Source organism: Dysidea avara, chromosome 3 (genome assembly GCF_963678975.1).
Source record: "Dysidea avara chromosome 3, odDysAvar1.4, whole genome shotgun sequence".
NCBI classification, from domain to species: Eukaryota; Metazoa; Porifera; class Demospongiae; order Dictyoceratida; family Dysideidae; genus Dysidea; species Dysidea avara.
In genome coordinates this window covers 30504427-30527143 of record NC_089274.1, presented here as the reverse complement: position 1 = coordinate 30527143, position 22717 = coordinate 30504427, and the positions used below count along the sequence as shown (strand labels likewise).

At 37.5% G+C, this 22717-nt stretch overlaps 1 protein-coding gene and 1 long non-coding RNA gene across 2 annotated transcripts; one reads left to right on the top strand and one right to left on the bottom strand.

The window, feature by feature from the left end:
- The first annotated feature begins 5872 nt into the window (after positions 1–5872).
- LOC136248459 (uncharacterized) lies at positions 5873–16092 on the top strand. The gene is made up of 6 exons (XM_066040239.1): positions 5873–5909; positions 6688–6823; positions 13599–13663; positions 14131–14206; positions 15842–15888; positions 15938–16092. The coding sequence occupies exons 1-5, from the start codon at positions 5873–5875 to the stop codon at positions 15873–15875; spliced, it is 348 nt and encodes a 115-aa protein (XP_065896311.1). The 3' UTR covers positions 15876–15888; positions 15938–16092.
- A 4589-nt stretch (positions 16093–20681) lies between these two features.
- LOC136250682 (uncharacterized) lies at positions 20682–22413 on the bottom strand. Its single transcript, XR_010698640.1, has 2 exons — positions 22016–22413; positions 20682–21028 (listed from the first exon to the last, which is right to left on the bottom strand). It is a non-coding gene; the product is annotated as an uncharacterized lncRNA (long non-coding RNA).
- Positions 22414–22717: the final 304 nt, after the last annotated feature.

Below are 22717 nucleotides of genomic sequence, written 5' to 3'. Positions count from 1 at the left end.
AAGCTTAAAGTGAATGAGAATTTTTAATTAATACTTGGAAAGTACTGCTTCTACCTTTTGCTACCCTGTCAGTACTCAGCAGCAGGCTGCTACAATTTTCAAAGTCAATGGCAATAAATCATCACAGTTTTTTCCCAGTTTTAAGAGTAAACAATTTTCAAACATGAGACATATTGTGTGTAAATCAACAGCTGTAATTTCAAACAGCTATAGTGCATTTTTTTACATCTGTACAGCAAACTGAAAAACACACATGTGCATTGTGTGATGTCACTAAAGTCTAGCCTCACTATATTATGTTTTTTTGTTTTCTTTCCTTTTTAGTTGTCTCCTGGTATACACTCACAAACTTGATGTGGACATTCTGACAAATTACAAAAGAAACCCAAAACAGTACATTTCTGAGCTCTGATTGTGGATCATCCATAGCGAGTTGATGAGCAACTGCATACTAGGTAGACCTACATACGAAGCAAATACAGTGGAGTAGAATCTTACACTGACACTGCACCTAATATGCTTAATTCTTTGTTCCACTACTTGAGAAACTTTGGCAATGGTGAAATTGATTGTCACCAAAGATCTGCTGTAGTGATTTCAATGGTTGCATACTTCATACTATTTTAATTAATAAAAGATTAAACATGTTAATGTTTAATATCAGTACAAAATACATAAGTACTGTACACATGTGTAACTCAGTAGTTTCCAAGCACAGATAAGATGTGCTTTATTACAAAAGGCCATCTAAGAATAGATGTAGGGGTGCTCGAACACTTTCTTTTTACTGTGTAGTAACTACAATAGGAAGGTACTGCTATAAGCTACAGGTGCACTTGTATTTTATAAACGCTAATATCTTTTAAAAATTAATGTGCTTGTGCCAATTATGTTGGCATGATTGTATATTAACAGGCTAGCAAAAGCATCAGGTATTATGCCAGCATATAATACAAGATTTTAAAGCAATGTGAATGCAAAACATGAACACACTATGCATAATGCTGCATTTGATATCAAATGTACAGTACTCTTATTTTTACAGTTTTTAGCTGATTTGATATACTCTAATAGAGCAGTCACAAAATATATTCTAATAAAACTGTCAGCTCTCAAGCACATTATTTAATTGCATGTGATGGGGCATTTAGAATGTAACAATATCCTCTCAACCAGTCAGTTTGGCTTCCACCAAAAACGTTCTGCTGATCTTCAACTACTATTAACTGTCCATGACTTAGCATCCAGTTTAAATGACAGCACAAACTGATTGCATACTGCTGGATTTCAGCAAGGCATTCTACAAGGTTTCCCATAAACTCTTACTGTTAAAGTTAAGGTAATATGGAATTACCAGAGAGACAATTAACTGTATTTGGTCTTTTTTAACCAACCATAAATAGTAAGTTTTTGGTGATGGTTCTATTTCAGAAGCTGTCAATGTTACCGGTGGAGTACCTCAGTGCTCTGTATTGGGCCCCTTACTGTTCTTGTTTTTATAAATGACTTTCTCAGCTGTATTAAATCTACTTGTCGCCTAATTTGCAGATGACTGTCTGTTGTATCGTATTAAGACACGTACAGATAGGTATCTTTGGAATAAGAAGGCCAATAGCTAGCTAGCATTCACAATACATTAGTCACCTTGCATACCGTACGCAAGGAAATTTTGACAATAGAAAAATTTAACAAAATTGACGAATCAATTAAATTCATCAAACTTAAGTTCGTCAAATGTCTTTAAAAGTACAGGTTTTGTCTACAATTTTTTAATTTTGTCAACATTTTATTCACCAAATCTGCTGAAATGTGAATTCATCAAATTTTTCTTGTGTCAAAATTTCCTTGCGTATGGTACAGCAGTGTAGGTAAAGTATACGAAGTGATGCATACACATTTTTAAAATGCTGTATTGATGTCCATATGAAGATAGGCTTGTGTATATATAAGACTGATTTTGTCACAAATATTTATTATAGTATGATAATAGTACATCACTGCACTAACAGGAAACAAATCTAGGTTGGCATATAAAAGTGTAAAAACAAAATACAAGAATGGGGTATGGTATCAATGAGACAGCAACTCATTTGCAGCCATATACATATAGTGCATTTTTGAGCTAGGTTTTGAAAATATGTTAGGTGGTTATTCACCTGGGACAGTCAAGCCCATGAAACAACTAATTTAAATTGCCACGTAATAACACTACATGTAAATGGGTAGTGTCAAGACCAGTATAAACCAAGATTTGAACTGTACTAGTTCCCTTCTTCTCCCTACCCAATTGGTCTGGCCACACAAGGCAACCCAACATACACCACGCATGCACAAATTAAAGTATGTAGCTGTCATTGTGCACAAATCCTCAGTGTATGTTATAGAGTCTCTAGACCCTCGTTCACGTGAGAGTGTGCCTGAGTTCTGTCACTGGAACATTAAAAAGCGAAAAATGTGCAGTGTACATGCTGTCACATTTATAGCTTTAGAGGCTAACCCCATATAGTCTCGCGTGGCCAGACCCTTTCTGCGCAGCCGCTTATCGATTGGAAATTATAAGCGCTGCCCTTGTAGCGCGGCGCTTATAATTTCCAATCGATAAGCGGCTGCGCGGAAAGGGTCTGGCCACGCGAGACTAAACCCCATACCTCGTATCCTCACAGATGAGTTCCTTCCTCTCAGTCCAACTCGTCGCCAACACAGCAACATTGACCTTAATAGATGCGCAGCATTATAGGAGGTACGAATGCCTAATGAGTCGCGTAGTACCACAGATGATTCATCTACAGTCGCAAGCAGCTAATCAGAAATTATTAGTATTGTACGCGCCTATAATATTATTATAGTAAAGGATCCGCAGAAAATTAAAACGCGAAAGCAGCTGAGTTGCTGAATATCGTCGATGTTTAGCAAATGTCATCAATGTTTAGTAAATGTCGTCGATGTTTAGTAAATGTCATCGATGTTTAGCAAATATCGTCGATGTTTAGCAAATGTCGTCGATGTTTAGCAAATGTCATCAATGTTTAGCAAATGTCGTCGATGTTTAGCAAATGTCGTCGATGTTTAGTAAATGTCGTCGATATTTAGCTAAATGTCGTCGATGTTTAGTAAATATCGACGATATTTGGTTTAGATCTCAATTTTTGGGTTTTCGAGACAAATGGCACCCCATATACGCAGACCAGTTATCATAACAAATTTCAATAAACCACAAATGCCAACTTTATCAAACAAGTTATAAATGAAGTTCTGAACAAAAGAAAACTCTTGTTTTTTACACACTGGGGCACCTTCCTGTTGCTTGTGGAATCGCCAAGCCTGCTCGTAACGCCTCATAACGCACAGTCAGTGTCTTGTAATGGGTGATAAATACAGCTGGAACATCGTCTCTACCTAATAACGGGTGTACAATTACAAATATAACTTACCAGCGTACAATATCACTCCAGAAAACACAGGAAAAACGTGTGTTGACAGCAAATCAGCTTGCGTTCGCACGCGTCTTCAAAACCAGCACTTACTTTCAGGCTAATTCACTCTATTGTCACTTTTTGGCACCCAGACGATCATTTTCGTGATGGATTTCAAATGAAACAAACAGTTTCTTGGCCAATTTCTTTTGGAGCAAAACACGGCCGCCTTACACGGATACTTTGAGTATGCGTAATATAGCTTATTATTTTTAAACCAGGCGCACGCCCACAGTCTTCCGAAGGCCGGCTGTGGGCGTGCGCCTAGTTTACTGTAATTGTTTCCGTAAAAGTGTGTGTGTGTACCTATCTATCTATCTACCTATCTACCTATGTTTGTCCGTACGCACCCACGTGAGCAAAATCGTTTAATAACGGTAAAAGCAGTAAGAAGTAAAAGTGAAATGAAGTCTGTATTAAACTTTTGTACAGGTGAACTTTGCTCTGAGGTGATTTCTTTTCGGCGGACTGAAATACGGGTGTGGTGACTTTCCTCAGACTACCTTCCCCTTGAGGTTTTCAGGCATTTGCAACTGAAAAACAACGGTGCAGGCCTCGTACACTGCCAGGAATAGCCTATAGCTTCGAGTTGAAAGGTGGCGTATCCCTTACGTATGCGAACGAAAATGAAGAGTAGCTTTGAGGCTTTGTCGAGAGAATTTGTGGGAAAAACACGTTAGTCACACTATAAAACAGTTTAGAAGATAGTTTTGTGCGTAATATGTTGGTAAAAGCGGTTTATTTAACAAACGCTTCCTAAGCAGTGCATAGCAACGTAATTGAACGAATTACGAATATTTCATGAATTACAAAATACGAGAAATAGCTAATTATATTATTGCACAACCCAAACTACCCTATTGTAAAGTAGTAATACATTTCATAGTAGCATATACTGTCTATAGTTAATTCCAGATGAGTTAGCTAGCTTCATGGCGCCTGGTTTTTAGAAGTAGCACAACATCAACTTGTTTTATTATTTATTGTTAATCAGCAGGACCCTCCAGGGGTATAATGCTGATGTGCAATTACATGTGTACAATTTCCATTAGTTACTTAACTATATAAGTATGTACAATTACGACAAGTTACTTAATTATATACATATGTACAATTACAATAATAAACTATTATATAGTTATACAATGGCCACGAGTGCTCTGCCTGATATAAACGCATGAGCCTGAGGGCCGTCAGGCCCGAAGGGAAGTGCGTTTATACAGGCAGAGCACGAGTGCACGCTGTATAACTGTTATGTACCATTCACCTAATAGGTGGGGAGAGTCTCACAAGACAGCTGTAACACTTATAAAGGCCAGGTTTCTAACATCGATTGTGGGTAACCAAGCCTGACGTTGCGATGACGTTCTCCCTGCAGTACTGCAGCCACCTGAGATATTGAAAGCTAGTACGCTATGGGATAATTATATCACTCGCTGTTCCACTCTATCATGTAGTGCTCAGCATGCCAGTGTGCCATATAGACTAAGCACCAGACTAATAGCCATAGTGATTCTCTCGAGCGAAAAAATCAGCTAAATAGACGGTTTAAGTAAACAAAACCTAACTACTAAACGATACTAGTCTAATTCTTACTATTCACACTGGCTAAACTCGAATCTGGTTGCATGACAAAACTGGTTACCACAATCGAACGTAAAGGTTAGTATTATTTAGAATATATTTGTTTTATTGAGTCATTGTCGAAGTGGACTACAGTTTAATCTGGGCTAAGATGGCACCAGACTAGTAAGGTGTATAAGTATGTTTATATATATGTAGACTAGAGTTGTGGCCACCTGCGTTGGCTTTTTCGATCGCCATTGGCTGCTTGTAAACATTATACGTATTGGTGACGTTATGGCCCACAATCGACCTTTACATGTCAGGCTATAAAAGAATTCGAGTGATCTGAGTAATGTCTTTCCACCTATTAGGTGAGGTATCGTAGTGGTCTTCGCCACCGGCACTTGTGCTATGCTGCACAAAACCTCAGCCAGTACAATATCTGTATATTGCACTGCGGTCGGTGCATTATAACTTATAATGCACTCGTTGTGGTCTACAAAACCGCAACCAGTGCATTATAAGTTATAATGCACTCGCTGCGGTCTGCAGCAGTGCAATATACAAATTATGGCACTGGCGGTGCCTTTGAACTTCCCACGCACAGTGGTACATAAAAATATAAACAATTACGATAAGTTACTTAACTATATACAATTTTTTGCTTAAATTCTTCAACACAGTCAGTCTCAATAATCTCATCATCTAATCTATTCCATTCTGGTACTTAACTACCAACCTAAGTACTTTAACTACAAAACTAGCTACCTTAACTACAAAACAACCTTAATTAATAACTTAGTTCAGCAAGTCTATGCCATCTTCTGGGCATAATGCCTCAGGATCATTTTGGCATTATATCGCCAGAGAGTAACTAACAAGTGCTAAAGCAATTGTTTCTTTGCTAACTGTCTGGGAATACCACTTCAACAGTGGTACGGTCAGCAATCGTGGATAAGGTTGATAAAGCAAAGGGTGTCCAAACACCAAACGACTTGCAAAGCAGGGGAAAAAATTCACCACCATGGTTGTTAACAGTTTTCAAATAATGGTCATCCTTAGCCTCCTCACCAGCAGCAGCAGCTACCCCAGCCTTAGATGCAGCTACCACAGCCTTAGATGCAGCAGCGGAAATAAAGGAAGGCTGAGTTGTGCACCTGACAGAGAGGTCAAAGTAAGCAGGACGGCCTAGAGTATGCGTAATTAGAGATGGACCGATACCACTTTTTACCGATATTTCCGATACGAGTATTTGTACTGAAATTATTTGCCGATACCGATGCCGATACCGATACTATACATTGAAGCCTAGACAAGTTTATTATAGAAATTTCATTGTTGTGATACATAGCTAGCTATTAAAATATCACAGTAATTGATTGATCTCAGTTCAATCAAGTTTTAAAATATTCATTGTATAACAGCTAAACATGATAAACATCATTGTGGATTACTAATTTCTTGATTTGAGGTAGTTTTCTTGTAAGCTTATTGATAAGGCAATTAATTGCGTGGGCGGCCGATAATTGTACAATGTTTGTTATAGCTTTTCAACCAAACTTTTTCATGAAAAAGCAAGCCAATTAGTCATACTTATTTCTTGGGAACAACTGCACTACCATTTAATTACAAAGGATTCACATATTAGAATACACACGGAGCAATTGCAGCAATACTTGGAAAAGAGTAACAAAGGCTTCGTTTTGCTACTTTGTTAAGTTACTGATTAGCTCAACTAAGTTATTAGCTACTGGAAACTTAGCTAGAGATGGTTTAATAAAGTGGTGAGTGTCTACTGTGGTATCTGTACCTTGTATTACCGATCAGTACCGATCCGATACCGATACCACTGGTATCGGCATCGATACCGATACTGGTATCGGTATCGGTCCACCTTTATGCGTAATATTGCCAATTATGATGTAACAGCCGCATGTGGTTATGTGGATCGCACTTCAAGGCCCAAGAAACTCGATCATTGTCACCAGACAGTGTTTACGCATTAGCGCGAGCCCGGCTGGGCATGAGACTAACGCGAGAATAGTGATGGCTGTTAAACTGAACGAAGTGTATATTTAGCGGGTACCGGTTTGCAAACACTAACGGCTATTGTGCCGGCACTAGTAGGTTGCCCGGAGCATTCAACTTTAGGGCACGCGTCTAGTAGGTTGCCCCGAGCATTCAACTTTAGGGGATTCGAAAAGTAGTTCCTTAGCGTTAGGGGTAGGCTAGGGTTCAGCTTTGGTTTCTTCTTCACATAGAAGTCACTTCTGTCGGATGTTTATAACGTAGAAACTAAATAATATGACTAGCTGCAGCACCGGTGGTATAATCGTTACAAACATTGCTTATGAGTACGGATGCCCGGGTTCGAACCCCCGCTTAGACAACTTTTTTTTCTTCGCTTTCTTAGGTTTTTTGTACAATTTTTTTTTATGCACGTAACATTCTAAGTATTATACCCTCCACTGCCGGCAAAATAGCCGGCAAAACAGTGCAACCGGCACCGGCTCTATATAACCTGCCTAAACTGAACGAACTTGTACTAACCTTAGCCTGGTCTTCAACGAATAACCCCAATGAAAGACCTTAACTCTCCTTGTAGTGTTAGACCCTCTTCTTTTCACATTACAGTAAGTTTTTAGCATCCTTCTCTTCACGCGTTTGTTTCTCCTGAAGTGTTTACCCTATCAACAAAAACTAACCACCATATTGTCGAGTGTGATGTGGCGAATCCATTGAGTAAGTCTGTTGCTGATTGATTTTCTCAAGCTTCATGATTAGTCAAATTACATCTGTGGTATTTAGATGATGGTACATTTAATGGTTCGAAATCTTCCTTACTGAAGCTTTTAGATTCTTTCTCAATTCATGGTCCCCAATTTGGTATCCATTTAAATCTGTCCAAGTGCGAATTATTCTGGCCTTCTGGAGACTCTTTCCCTGAATTTCCCACCAGTATCAACCGAGCTGGAGCTTTTGGGATCTCCTATTTGTGGAATTGACAACTTTTTCGAGCAATTCTTGTTCTCTCGTTTAGCCAAGGTTACAGCTGCTCAAGACAGCATTGCAATATAAGAAGACCCTCAAATCGAGCTTCATTTACTACGCAGCTGCCTTGGAAGTTGCAAGATCATTCATCTTTTGCTCACAGTACCATTCTGTATATTGCACTCCTTTCTAGAACAGTTAGATTCTAATCTTAAATCTTGCCTAAGTCACATAATACAATGTAGTCTTCCTAATGATTCTTGGTGCTAAGCCACTTTACCATTTCGCTTGGGGGTCTGGGCTTGCGGTCATCCTTTTCTTCTGCTGCTGCGGCCTTTTTGGGTTCATGTAATAGTGTTCGTCTCCTGGCTGCTCATCTTCTATTAAAGGACTTTCATGATCTAGTGTTTCCAAATGAAGAACATGCTGTTGCTACCTTTGAAAGGTTTACATCTGATATCTTTAATCCCTCTGCTACCCAGCATTACTTACAGGCTCTGTTAGATCAAAATTAGTATGACGAACTATTTGCTTCTTGCAACATCCGAAACCGTGTTCGACTTACTGCTCTCTCTCACTCATCTGGTACTAGCAGTGGATGGCTCAAAGCTATTCCTCAAGTCTCCCTTGCTCTGGCTATTCCTGGTCCTGAGTTTGTTGTTGGCCTTCGTTTGTGGCTGGGAATCCCTCTATTTCCACTTTCCCCATTATGTGTGTGTCTTACTTCCATTGACCAATTTGCTGACCATCTTCTAGAATGTTCTCATGGTCCTATGAGAAATCGTCACCATGATGCTCTAGTTGACATTGTTTGTCATGCTTTGTCCCAGAGTCACTCAGGAGTTTTGAAGGAACGTGTTTCTTATGAAGATAATTCTCGCCCAGGTGATGTGTACCATCCTGACTTTCAGCATGGTCATCCAGCTTATTTTGATGTATCTGTTCGTAGCACTACCCAGCCTTCTCACATTTCTTTTTCTTCTTGTGCTGGGGTAGCTGCTGCAGTAGGTGAGATAGCCAAGGACCAGAGACATCAATATGCTGTAGAGTAGGCAGTGTGTGACTGTCCCACTTGTAGAAACTTTTGGTATTTGGTTACCATTTGCGCTTCAGACCCTTCGTACCATCGCTGAACGCACCACAGCCAGAAGTGGTGCATCAACCAAACAGGCTCATAAACATTTGTTACAACAACTTTCAGTTTCTTTTTGGACGAACAATGCCCGTATGATTTTTCGGTACTGGGCTTTGCAGTGTGAGGACTCCTTTCCCCAAATCCCTGTTGTAATTAATTGTGTTTGTAGTTTAGTTGCAGAGTTATTTGTATTGTAACTGTATTATTAAAATTGAGTAAGTCTAGTGTCCCAAGTCCTTGCACATAAGTATACGGAAGTTATGGCCATTATAAATTCGATTACGAGTTACGCGTTTGAAACTTAATCGCCTTGTTGAAAACCGGTTTGTTTACCCTTTTCCCCTTCATCCAAATGCTTAAACCTATATATCCCCGATTCCCCATCCATCAAAGAATTCAAACTTTATCCCACCATAGATATAGTCTCGCGTGGCCAGACCGCTTTTTTCCTTGTCATCGGGTAGGGAGAAAAAAAGGTTCTGGAACACTTCGAATTCCATACTCGTCTTGGCACTCCCCAGATAATTGGGGGGTGTTAACCAAAGCAATGTGATGTGTTTTCAACTAGTAGCCGCTTGCGTCAATCTATTGCAAGCGTGTATTTATAAACCGATCAGCATCTAAAGCTGCCTTTGATATGATAATAGATTGAATCGATTGTTAGTTCTTTAAGTAAGTTAAATCTTTGTTTATTGTTGTGCTGTGGCATTCTTTTTACAATGGAGTTTCAGCGCATGGTTTGCATACTAATGACGTAGCCTCGTGACGTGTCAAGACAATTGTGGGATTCAAACTTTTCCAGACCCTTTTTTTCTCCCTACCCATTGACAAAGAGAAAAAAAGCGGTGTGGCAATGCGAAACTACTATAAATACGTGTATTATCTATGATCCCACCCCCGTACCTTGAAATGTGCGGAAGTTACATTTGTTAATGTAATTGTGTGTAAAAAGCGGGTCTTTTAGGCCCCTGACGGGCTGGAAAGGGTTAAGTCATTGTACAGTAGTGTAAAATACATGTCACACACACACACATTAAGGTAAGTGCGCCTAACTTCGGACAGATATTGCTTTTGCTGCTCTATCTCGCCATGCAAACAAATTTTTCAATCCTTAAAATATGGTGATAAAGCCTATTCTATAGTGTATCAGTCCTGCAAGTTTCATCAAAATATCTCCATCCGTCGAGGAGCTGCACTCAAATATTCAACTATGTGTAAATTTTTGTGCATGCTCCTAACTCCGGACACTTTTTATCACGCCTGATACAGCACATACGAAGTTGATTTCGAATTTTAAACACCACCACGTTAAACATGCATCTATTGCACACTAGTTATAGTAGTCTACCTTTCGTTGCCGAGTTATTAATATTTCAAATCTAGGTGTATTTATGCAAATATTTATGTAGCTTCAATGAAACTGGCTCTTACAAAATCGTCCATAGCAAGTGTTTGGCTGATTGTTTGCAAAAGAAACTTGGCACAGTAGTAAGTCATAGCTGTCCCTCTGCACTGTATGAAAATCAGCCAGATAGCTCTTTGAGTTTGGGAATAAGCCGCGATTATTGAAGAATTTTTGATAATTTTGCCACACACGGCAATAAATAATCACCTCGTATAGAAAAACTAGCAGCACTTTTAAGCTGATTTAGGAGTACAGTATCATCGTATATGAAGCATTAATCAGCTAAAAGTTCAAGTAAATGCTGTAGATAGTTTTGTAGATATGATGCCAAACATTGGAAGTGTCCGGAGTTAGGAACTGTCTGGAAATAGGTGCACTTACCTTATACATACGAACACAGAAACATTATTTAGTACAGTACATAAGCCCTTAAAATTGACATAATCGTTCACTTTTTGATAAAAGCACCAATTTTTTTAGAGGTTATATGTAGCGTGCACTAAGTGTTTTAAGAAGGAGAGGCACGTTAAAAGTCCTCAGGAACACCCCTTTTTGCACCCTGACAAGAAAACCATTCATTACTATTAAAAATAAATCATGTTTCTATCAAGTTAACTGCTGGGCCTAGTATCATAGTAGTACAAAGCATACAGCTGGAACATAATAGCCTATTAGTAATCTATAAAAAAACAAACAAATAGTTTTCTCACCTAGGCATTAAACAAAATCACTAAAATTTCCATTTGCAGGGATTCTGTTAAAGTTTTGGACCTTCAATGCTGACAATTGTGTAGTACTATGTATAAGGATCATGCTGATGTGTATCGTTTCTTTATTAAAGGGGTATAACAAAAGTTATTTAATGCTAAAGTCACAGGTAAATATCTCAACAGAAAACCATGAACCACAGCAGTTCAATAATCAAGCACAGAGCTTGAACAAAAGGTCCATTGTCCTTATACTGGGCACCATATGAAAGGTAATTAAATTTCTAGTTTAATGATGGAAGTTGCAAGTTATTTCAACATCTTGTTTTCAAGTTACAGTACTTTCAATTCAGTGTAATATAGTATAAGCAAGAAAAGCACAAGGATGTGTCATAAGGTATTTCTTAGTGCTCAAAATCTCACTTCATTGGAACCCAGCTCCTTTATGCTTATTTTGAGCATTATCGCAACACTAATAAATACCTTAATAAATACCTTAGTTCACGCTGTAACTTGTGAACAAGATGTTGAAACAACTTGCAACTGCCTTCATTAAACTAGAAATTTAATTACCTTTCATATGCTACCCAGTATAAGGACAAGGGACCTTTTGTTCAAGCTCTGTGCTTGATAATTGAACTGCTGTGGTTCATGGTTTTCTGTTGAGATATTCACCTGTGACTTTAGCATTAAATAACTTTTGTTATGCCCCTTTAATAAAGAAACGATACACATCAGCATGATCCTTATACATAGTACTACACAATTGTCAGCATTGAAGGTCCAAAACTTTAACAGAATCCCTGCAAATAGAAATTTTAGTGATTTTGTTTACTACCTAGGTGAGAAAACTATTTGTATAGATTACTAATAGGTTATTATGTTCCAGCTGTATGCTTTGTACTACTATGATACTAGGCCCAGCAGTTAACTTGATAGAAACATGATTGATTTTTAATAGTAACAAATGGTTTTCTTGTCAGGGTGCAAAAAGGGGTGTTCCTGAGGACTCTTTACGTGCCTTCCCTTCTTAAAACACTTAGTGCACGCTCCATATACCTCTAAAAAAATTGGTGCTTTTATCAAAAAGTTAACGAATATTTGGCTTGGGCGCTGGACTATTTTGTCATAAGTTCCTTCGATGAGCAGTGTTGGGAGTAACGCGTTACTTATGTAACACGTTACACAATATTATTACTTTTGTGGTAACTAAGTAATATAACGAAATACGCTGTAAAAACAGGTAATATAACTCAAGTTACTTTACTTAAAAATGTAGTGCATTACCAAAGTAATATAGTTACTTTAACGAATCTAATATTACGTAATATTATTACTATAAGTAACGAAGTTACTAATCTCGTTAGTGATCCACTGAGTAACGCCTAGCCACAACGAAGTAAAAAGCCTACCGAATGAAGCTTATTCACCAGCTTCTTACTTATAACCAAGATTTGCACATTGCCCAACAACAAAATCATGTCACTTGATAAGGTGGTAGTTTCACAAGTGACAGCTTAAGGCTGTGGACACAAAGTAATATAGTATGTAATATTATTCTAGTTACTTTATTTTATGGGTAATATGTAACTGTAAAAAAATATATCAGTTGCAAGTAATATGTAATATGTAACTGGTTACTTTTACAAAGTAACTTGCCCAACACTGTGCTTGCCTTAGTCGCAGCAAGACTTTCCTAAGATACCTCATACCAGTATTCTCCCAGTTATACACATGTCATCTGTGTCCGTATCTGCATTGTATATCACTATGATATTTTGTTGAAGCAGTTAGCAGTTTTAATAACTTTGTTGATTATTACAAAAGTAACAATTAAGAGGATTTGAGATGTAACCTGGAGTGCGTAAACATCACATAGGTTAGTGCAAGAACCGTTAATTAGGCTATTTTGCCAAAATATTAATTGTTGGCCAGTCTCACTTCTTCATGACACTTTGGCAGCATTGATTAGGTGGTATAGTAAAAATGTGCAATTAGAGTGACCTGAAAGTTTCTATGGTTACAAATAATTAACTGGGTTTGCTACTAACTGACTGACTTTAATTTAGTTTTCACAAAAAAACGCACTGTAGTGTGCCCACTCAAAAGCCTGGACCTACAAAGAAGATTGTCTATACGTAAAGTAATGGGAATGTATGTACTTACTTGTTTCCAAAAATATCCAATTTGCAAAAGCACTTATAACGATTGGCCTATTGAGTATATTATGTGTTACTGTATATCCATCCCAGTACATGTACTGTACATATGACACTCATTTGTGTGATATCTTATAACTTGTGTGTTATATTGTTTCATAGGTGGACAAGTAGATGTGTAGAGCTAGACCATTGTGGTGCTGACCTTGTGCACAGTACATACATAGGTACGTATTTTAAGTTTTATGTGTGTCACACATGTGTCTGTAGTGTAGTGTGTTTGGTGTGTGTAGCATATGTTACACCCACAAAGTATGCAATCAGACCAGACTTGGTAATTTAGTGGAGGCAATAAAATGGTTGGTAGTCCCCTTTAAGTGAAGACCAAAAGAAAACACAGCCAAGTGGTAGAAGGTCTGGAAATCATAGCATTCCAGGTTCTATTCTCACTGATGCCCAGTTGCTGTTGTTAATTGTTTCCTTGAGCAAAAAACATGCTCCAATCTAGCTAGCTGTAAATTGGGACATGATGGTGATGGAAGTCCACCCATCAATGACATCTTTTGCTATATGGAAAGATAATGAAATTCTTGTAAAATAGGTGGTTCAGCATCACTGGCTAGGTGAGTTCTCTCCTAGCATAAATTCAATGGCTTGTGTTTTGCTTCCCCCACCTGGCTGGGTATTTATCTAGTTCCATGGAGGATTGGGGTGGAGATGATGGACTTAAGAGAGATGATGGTCTCCAAACAAAAGAAGCATGTGCATGCGTGAGTGCGTGTGTGTGTGTGTGTTGTGTGTGTGTGTGTGTGTGTGTGGTGTGTAGTGCTTGTGCGTGCGTGTAGTGTGTGTCACTGTGAAAAAAGAGGGATATAAGATGGTATTTCCATTGGCTTATTGAATACAAAAAAGCTTGATATAGCCTGTAGTATACTAACAATCACATGTAAGGGTTTAGTTAATGTGTTAAACATACTGAAACCATATATGTGATGGTTTAATGTGGGCATTATATTTGATATAAGCTTTTTCATGTAATGTGGTAAATAAAATGAAACCATATATGTAATAGTATAGCATGCATAATACTAAAGTATAACATGAGTATAATACAGGGTTTATATTAAGGCTTATTTGTATTCAATCAGCCACTGGAGATACCATATTATATCCTACCTTTTTCACAGTGTGTGTGTGTGTGTGTTTGTGTAGTGTGTGTGTGTGTGTACGTGTTTGAGTGTGTTTACGCTTGTATGTATGTGTAGTGTGTGTGTGTGTGTGTGTGTGTGTGTGTGTGTGTGTGTGTGTGTGTGTGTGTGTGTGTGTGTCTGTATGTAGCGTGTGTGTGTCTGTTTCTGTGTATGTCTGTCTGTCTGTGTGTAGCATGTGTGTGTGTAGTGTGTGTGTGTGTAGTATCTGTGTGTGTGTAGTTTGTGTACGTAGTGTGTGCGTGCGTGCGTGTGTAGTGTATGTGTGTGTGCATGCGTGTGTAGTGTATGTGTGTATAGTGTGTGTGTGTGTGTAGTGTGTGTGTGTAGTGTGTGTGAGTGTGTAGTGTGGGTGTGTGTGTGTGTGTGTGGTGCGTGTGCGTAGTGTGTGCGTGTGTAGTGTGGGTGTGTGCGTGTAGTGTGTGTTTGTGTGTAGTGCATGTAGTGAACACCTCTTGATGCCACCCACTGAAGTTGTGTTCAGCACACAAATATGCACAACAAACACACACACACACACACACAGGTGTAAAATGTGAAAGAGAGAAGCACTTGCAGTTATTGGTTAGAGTAATGACATAAACCCAAGTTCCATGTTTGATTTGTTCAACTTTAGGCAGAAACTTTGGTATACAGTGGAATCTTTCTTAAAAGGCCCTCCTATAAAGGATACGGCACGTTTAACCTCCTTATATAGGATAGTTTCTGTGATCCCTATCGACCTTTGCCAATACAATTGTATCTCGGAGAAAGGACAATTACTTTGTATTAAAGTGTCCATTTAATAGGTTCTACCTTACCAAGTGGTATTGTTGACAACCAACATTACTACAGGGAAATAAATGCCAAGTATCACATAATGAGATCCAAGTAGTGCCAATGAATAAATAATATCTTTTTGGTATATAGAAGTAACTTGTAATTATTGTGTGATGGATTATCATCAGAGCAAACGGGGTAAATAAGTCACCATGGTGATGTGTACATCAAATCGCCACGGTGATGTGTACATCACATTGCCATGGTGATGTGTACATCAAATTTCCATGGTGATGAGGCATCATGGTGACAGCTTCCATGTGCATGCAGAATAATTTTATTTCCCTTAATTCTAAGAGGATGGTTCCTTCTTGCATGTATTTTTATGTTCGGCATGTAATATAACCTGACAGTGATTTGTTTACCCTCTTTTCATAGTGACAAACTAGATGAATCATGTGAGAAAGTGTAGTAGAGTGTAAATGGTAAGTAGATATTTACTTGCACAATGTACTGTAACATTTTTGTGTCTAGGAGAGGAGTATCAATCTGGACACTCATTGACAAGTGTTGGGCAAGTTACTTTTAAAAGTAACTAGTTACATATTACATATTACTTGCAACTGAACTATTTAGTTACAGTTACATATTACCCATAAAATAAAGTAACTATAATAATATTACATATTGTATTACTTTGTGTCCGCGGCCCTAATCTGTCACATGTGAAACTACCGCCTTATCACGTGACATGATTGTGTTGTTTGACAATGTGCAAATCTTGGTTATAAGTAAGAAGCTAGTGAAAAAGCTTCATTCAGTAGGCTTCGTTACTTCGTTGTGGTTAGGCGTTACCCAGAGGATAACTAATGAGATTAGTAACTTCGTAACTTGTAGTAATAATACTACGTAATATTAGACTCGTTACAGTAACTATATTACTTAGGTAACGCGTTACAATGATAAGTAAAATATCTTGAGTTATATTACCTGTTTTTATAGCGTATTTCGTTATATTACTTAGATACCACAAAAGTAATAATATTACGTAACACATTACTTATGCAACACGTTACGCCCAACACTGCCTGCTGGGAAGCCATTCAAAGCTCAGAAATATGCCTTTTTGCAATTTTAGTATTTTAAACTATAGAATAATCTAGAATATTTCAAGTGACATTAAATTGTGACCGGGCCTGCGAAAACAGGGAATGTGGGCACAAACTACACCCTGTCACTCTACAGATCATATCTCAGTACTGGAAAAGTATATTTCCATTCTGTAACTTGCATCATGATGCCAATTACATGCTTATTAATAGCTGGAAATTTCAGTTTCATAGCATAATGGTGCAAAATGTTATGAGTGGTGAAACTTTGAAAAAGTAGGCAAAAATTGTGTGCCCACATGCCCTATTTTCGCAGGCCCGGTCACAATTATAAAATATGCTATTAAATTATAAATTATTTCATTAAATTTAAATATTTATCAACACATGTCTATGGTATTGTGTTTTGTTCACAATTACTCTATTAGAACAGTCGCACAGTACTATTTCCTGCTGTAACACAAAGAAAAGGGCATCCTACCCTGCTTTTTACATTCACTTGAACCACAATCACTTATAACATGTAATAATCTACCAGACCACCACAAGTATCCCTAGGCTGTGTTGTGCCCCACAGAGAAATCCACATACACTCTCCTCAAGCATGTACATATTTTGACTGATGGAATCTTGAGATTAGCTTGGTCTGAAGTGTACAATTTCCAGCCTAGGGGCCCAGGTCTAGGAGCGTTTACCCCATCAAAAATTTATCCATGTACAGTGTACTTGCTTATAGGAAAAGCTAGTAGAGATACATGTTTGCTTATGACACAACAATTGTATCCTAACAAAAAGATAAAAATAGCTTTTGAACTAAGCTCTTCTGAAAACTAATCAGTGCTGCATGGTCAAACTTAATTATATTTGCAGGACTGATTTATTAAATATTGGAATTTAAAAAATTAGAGCAGTGAACATCTATAAAGTTCTGCTACACAGTGATAAAATTACCATGACCACTGTGCTAGTCTAACTCTTCTTTGCATGTGATTTCAGCTCAGTCATCTTACCCAATTGTGCCAAACATCATAGTTGAAATCTACACTTTTGATTACCTGATCAATAAAAAAATGCAATTCTGTATTCTTTAAATCCTAGCCTAGTATGCCAAAACTATCTATGTGTATCATTTTTAGCTGCTAGTAATGGTGAATGTAAACATGCAATACTAAAAGTTATTTTCACTGCTACAATTTGATTATTTAAGATTGCAATACTCCATCAGATTGCATCATATGTGTGAAGCATATTTAAAACTATAGCATTTAATATATACATACTTTTGGAGATGCCGTACCTGTCCAGTCAGGCTCTGGTAGCAAGGCAAGTATATTTATGTACAGTGGAACCTCTCTTAACAAATTTCCTGAACTAAGGACACAGTATAAAACACCTCCATAATAAGAACAAAATTTGTCGTCTTGACAGGTATGGTTAATACATTTTTTACCTCTGAAAGAGGAAAACCTCTATATTGTAGCTAAAAGTGGCCAAATATTCTGGGTTCCAAAATGTCTGCAATAGAGCATATGTAGAAAGTCATTAATACTCTATTTTTGCTTAATAAAAGCTGTCTGGAAATTCATGGAAAGAAACTATGGTGACTGCACCCCACGGTCATACTGTACACTTTGTTCTAACAACCCTTGGTGAAAACCTATACATTATATCCACTACTACAAATACATTAAGTCAGCTTGAGACTGAATTTTAATTTACATGGTATACAGCTGTACTGCTCGATTAATGGCATGAAGAACCTTACTGTTGTGGTCATGCAAGTGATTTCAGCATAAACACTATTGTCGTGCATGCAGCAATAAAACATGTTTTCATACTAAATAACAAGAGCTGGTGTAGTATAAGCTGGTAAGTTATCAAGCTATGGCTACTTCACAAACAAGTACAAAATGAAATCTGTAAGATGCATCCTGTGACATCTGCATGACTAGAATATAATTATGTAAGAGATATTTCATTTATATATCACAAACTACTTAATTACTGCAAATAATTATTACAGTGTATATTCATTTCCATAGTGAGCAACTATAGAGAAGAGAAATTACTGTTTTCAGGTTGTGGATCATAAAAGCTGTATACACTGTAAACTATAGTATGGATGAAAACATTACTTTTCTGCATTGAATAAAGCTTGTGAGAGTAATATTATTACTGTTTATCAGGTTATGGTTTGATGTTCAACCCTGCATAATGTTTTCTTGTATGAAATCGAGCAAAACCAGCACTTATATGGCTTACAGATTTTAAAAATTCTTCGGTTACCTAACTATAAATGCTTTTATGGAAAAGCCCTTTTTAGAATAAGATGGATCTTATCAAAAAATTTAAGTTAAGGTTATACTACATATGTGGAGAATGCTTGGTGATTTTGTCACTTGTGTCCACATTAGTTTTAAATTTGGCTTTAAGCAACCTAACTATTTACCTTCAATCAGTGTGTTATGCGGCTAAGTACAGCTAGTGTGGACACGAAACACAAGTCACCTAGAAAACACCACTATTACACATCCATAACTCGAAAGTGCCTGAACAGTTTTGCGGTAGAATCTCCCACAGGGCAGGACACCTTATATTCCAATTTTGAGTTGAATCTGCCCAGCCACCACCTTTAATTTTGTAACATTTTTTTATCCTCTGATAGTTGGAGGTGCAGTCAAATTTATTTGGGACTTTTAAGCATCCTCTTAAAATTAAGGGCCAGGCTAATCAGTTACAGGGGTACATGGCGTGTGTTAGTACCACCCACTCATTGCATTAATGGTGAAGTATATATCCTGTATACTACCAGCACCACATGACTTACACCTGTAAAAGTCACCCTGCAGAGAGATCAGGTCACCCCATAGAGAGATCATCTATAAGATGATCTCTCTATCACCTTGTAGAGAGTTCAGTTACAAATAACCCACTCTATAGAGAGTTCAGCTATAAACAAGTTATCCTATAGAGAGATCAACTAGAAACAAGTCATCCTGTAGAGAATTCGGCTACAAACAAATCACTCTGTAGAGATTTCAGCTACAAACAGATCATCCTGTAAATAGTTCAGCTATAGATACAAATCACCCTGTAGTAGAAGTCGCCTTGTCAGTAGAGAGATCAGTTAGAAATAAGTCACCTTGTAGAGACCAGCTACAAAGAAATCATCCTGTAGAGAGTTCAGCTACAAACAAATCACCCTGTAGAGAGTTCAGCTACAAGCAAATCACCCTGTAGAGAGTTCAACGTCAAACAAATCACACTGTAGAGAGATCAGCAGAAACAAATCACCCTGTAGAGAGTTCAGCTACAAACAAATCACCCTCTATAGAGATCAGCTAGAAACAATTCACCCTCTAGAGAGAATCCTGTGTAGAGTTCAGCTACAAGCAAATCGCCCTGTAGAGAGTTCAACTACATTTCAAATCCCTTAGTAGAGAGATCAGCTGCGAACAAGTTATCCAATAGGAATAATAGACATGTAATAAATAAATGTATATAATTTGTATAATTACTGATAAAATCTAAAACAGTTGAAGTATTAAAATCTACTTTGTCTTTTTATTCTTTCTGTGGTAAAGAAAAAGTATAGGTTAAAAAAGCCCCAAAGCTGGCCCATGGCCGCTGTGGGGTATACAAATACAAAAAGAAGTGATATCTAATCAAAAACAGCCAAGCTGTAAAAGAGGTTCGGCCCCTAAAAAGCCATGGTGAAAAAAAGATGTGAAATCCAAAGTGGCGGCCAAGAAATGTCTGTGATGGTAGGTTAATGGTAAAAAATTTAATAACGACAATTCGTATGATTTAGATAGACATAAACATGAAATTATTAACAAGGATAAAAATAATGTCTAGCTCAGATCCTGCAAACATTCAAGTGTAATCCTATAGCTTTCTGCAACTTAAGTAAGTTATAGATCTAGAGATTATATATAAGTGACCACTCCATGCACGCCAGTAGCTATAGCTTTTTGTACAGCTATATATAAAGGAAAAATTGTGTTTTCTATTGAATGTCAAATTAGAGAGAGGTAGTTGAAACCTTGAAATGAATGAAATCTGTTGCAATTCCAGTAAGTATGCATCCTTTCTGAAAAGGAATTATTAACATGATGATTTTCCATGTGATTTACGTAGGTTCAGATAATATTCTCATCATGTACATCTCCTTTGCGTAAATGTAAATAGTCACATGGAATGAGGTTAAATACAATGACACAGTATTCATAACATAAAATTTGTTAGCAAAAATAGATGTATATAGTAAAAATACTATACAGTAGTGTATAATATATTCCACACAGTTTGGACTTGAAATTCTTGTAGCTGCTTGCAGTACAATGTACTGCAACAGTGAGTTTTAGAATTCCTCCGAAACTAGTGATGAGCTACAGTAGTAACCTCAAAAACTTGATGATGTCTTGTTAAATCATTTTGTCTCAGTGAACACATGCATGAACGTATGCACAGTACAATATTGTCAAAAGAATGGGTGTTCACACATCTCCTAATTCTTTGAACACAAAAGTATAATAACAAGTTACAGTATGCAGTGAATGTAAATTGGTGCTGTATGAGATTATGTACTTAAACACGTGCAAAAAGGAACCATCCTCTTAGAAAAAAAGGGTAAAATTGTTGTGCAAATGCATAAAAACTGTCACCATGGTGCCTACTCATCACTATGGTGATATGATGTACACATCACCATGGTGACTTATTATTACTAAAAGAACAACTGCATTGGGTGATTCTGACCACAGTACGTTATCGACTGATAATCACAAGTTATTTTGCTTACCAAAACAATTTTTAACGAATTTTTCTCATACTTGAAGGCACCACTTTGGTTTCCCTATAATAACGCTACTGTACTTTTCATCAATGCTACTCTGTTTACCAAACTTTTCTGCTAACATGGAATCAATCCATGGGAATAAATGTCAATGCTTTAACATACAAGTGCCCCCTCTCATATTTTACGCTATGCAGTACACTCCACATTTACACACACACACACACACACGCACACGCACACGCACATAGTCACACACACACGCACAATATGAGCAATTGGCATTTGTTTCCCAATTTAATATAATATGTCAATGATGGGTGCACTGTTACCACCAAATTACAGTTAGCTTGAATGAAGCTCAAGGAAGCAACAACAGAAACTGGGCATCAGTGAGCATCAAATCTTGAGCCTACCAATTTCCAAACTCTATACAGGTGGATCCTCAGTTATCCGAACGCCTCTGTTCCAAGCTTTTGGGAAAAGTGTTCGGATAACTGAATTTGTTTGGATAACTGAATAAGCAAAGAATCTTAGTGTATGTACAGCAAATATGTACATAATGTGTTTTTACAGATACAATACAAGATAATCATCTGATCTACTGTACAAAGAACTTTGTATAATGCTATGTTATACAGTACTGTACATGCATACCTGTATATATACACATGATATAACAATGCAATACTGCACAGTCCTTACATATATGATGTTATAGATGTCTGTTTAAGAGATGATAAGCGTTTCTTGGCAGCCATATCAACCATCTTTTGTGAAAATCGTAGTAATTCATCCCTCTTTCGGCTTATATCACACACTGTGCTTCGTCCAATATCGAAGCGCTCCGAGATGACAGTGTAAGAAACATTGGAATCAATGAGTTTAAGTATTTTTAGCTTATTTTCGATTGAAAGAACGACTCTCTTTCTCTTTTGTCCAGTCTTCTTCATGTTCCCACCTTGAGTTCCGCTCATAACACCGCCATTAATTAAATTTTATTACTCAAATATAAAATAGTTTCGATTGTGGGATTCAAGTTTTCGAATTCGGATAATCGAGGTGTCGGATAACCGAGATTCGGATAACCGAGGATCCACTGTACCACTAGGCTGTGATGTACCATGTCCACCTCCAGCTGCCAACCACACACACAACATACACAGGCACGCACGTTTTTGAGAACCTGAGCTCTCCATTATTTGTTTTTGGTATGTACACAATGGACCACAACAGGACTATGAACAATTATTTTGCCTATGACAAAAATACGTGTTCTCTGTTTGAGCAAGTACAGTTAGGGATCAACGAAAAAAGTTATGAAACAAGGGAATAAATAAGTAGTGAAACAGGAGAGGTTGTCTGAAGAATGGTGCCTCACCGGCATACCAATGTAGTGTCTGAACA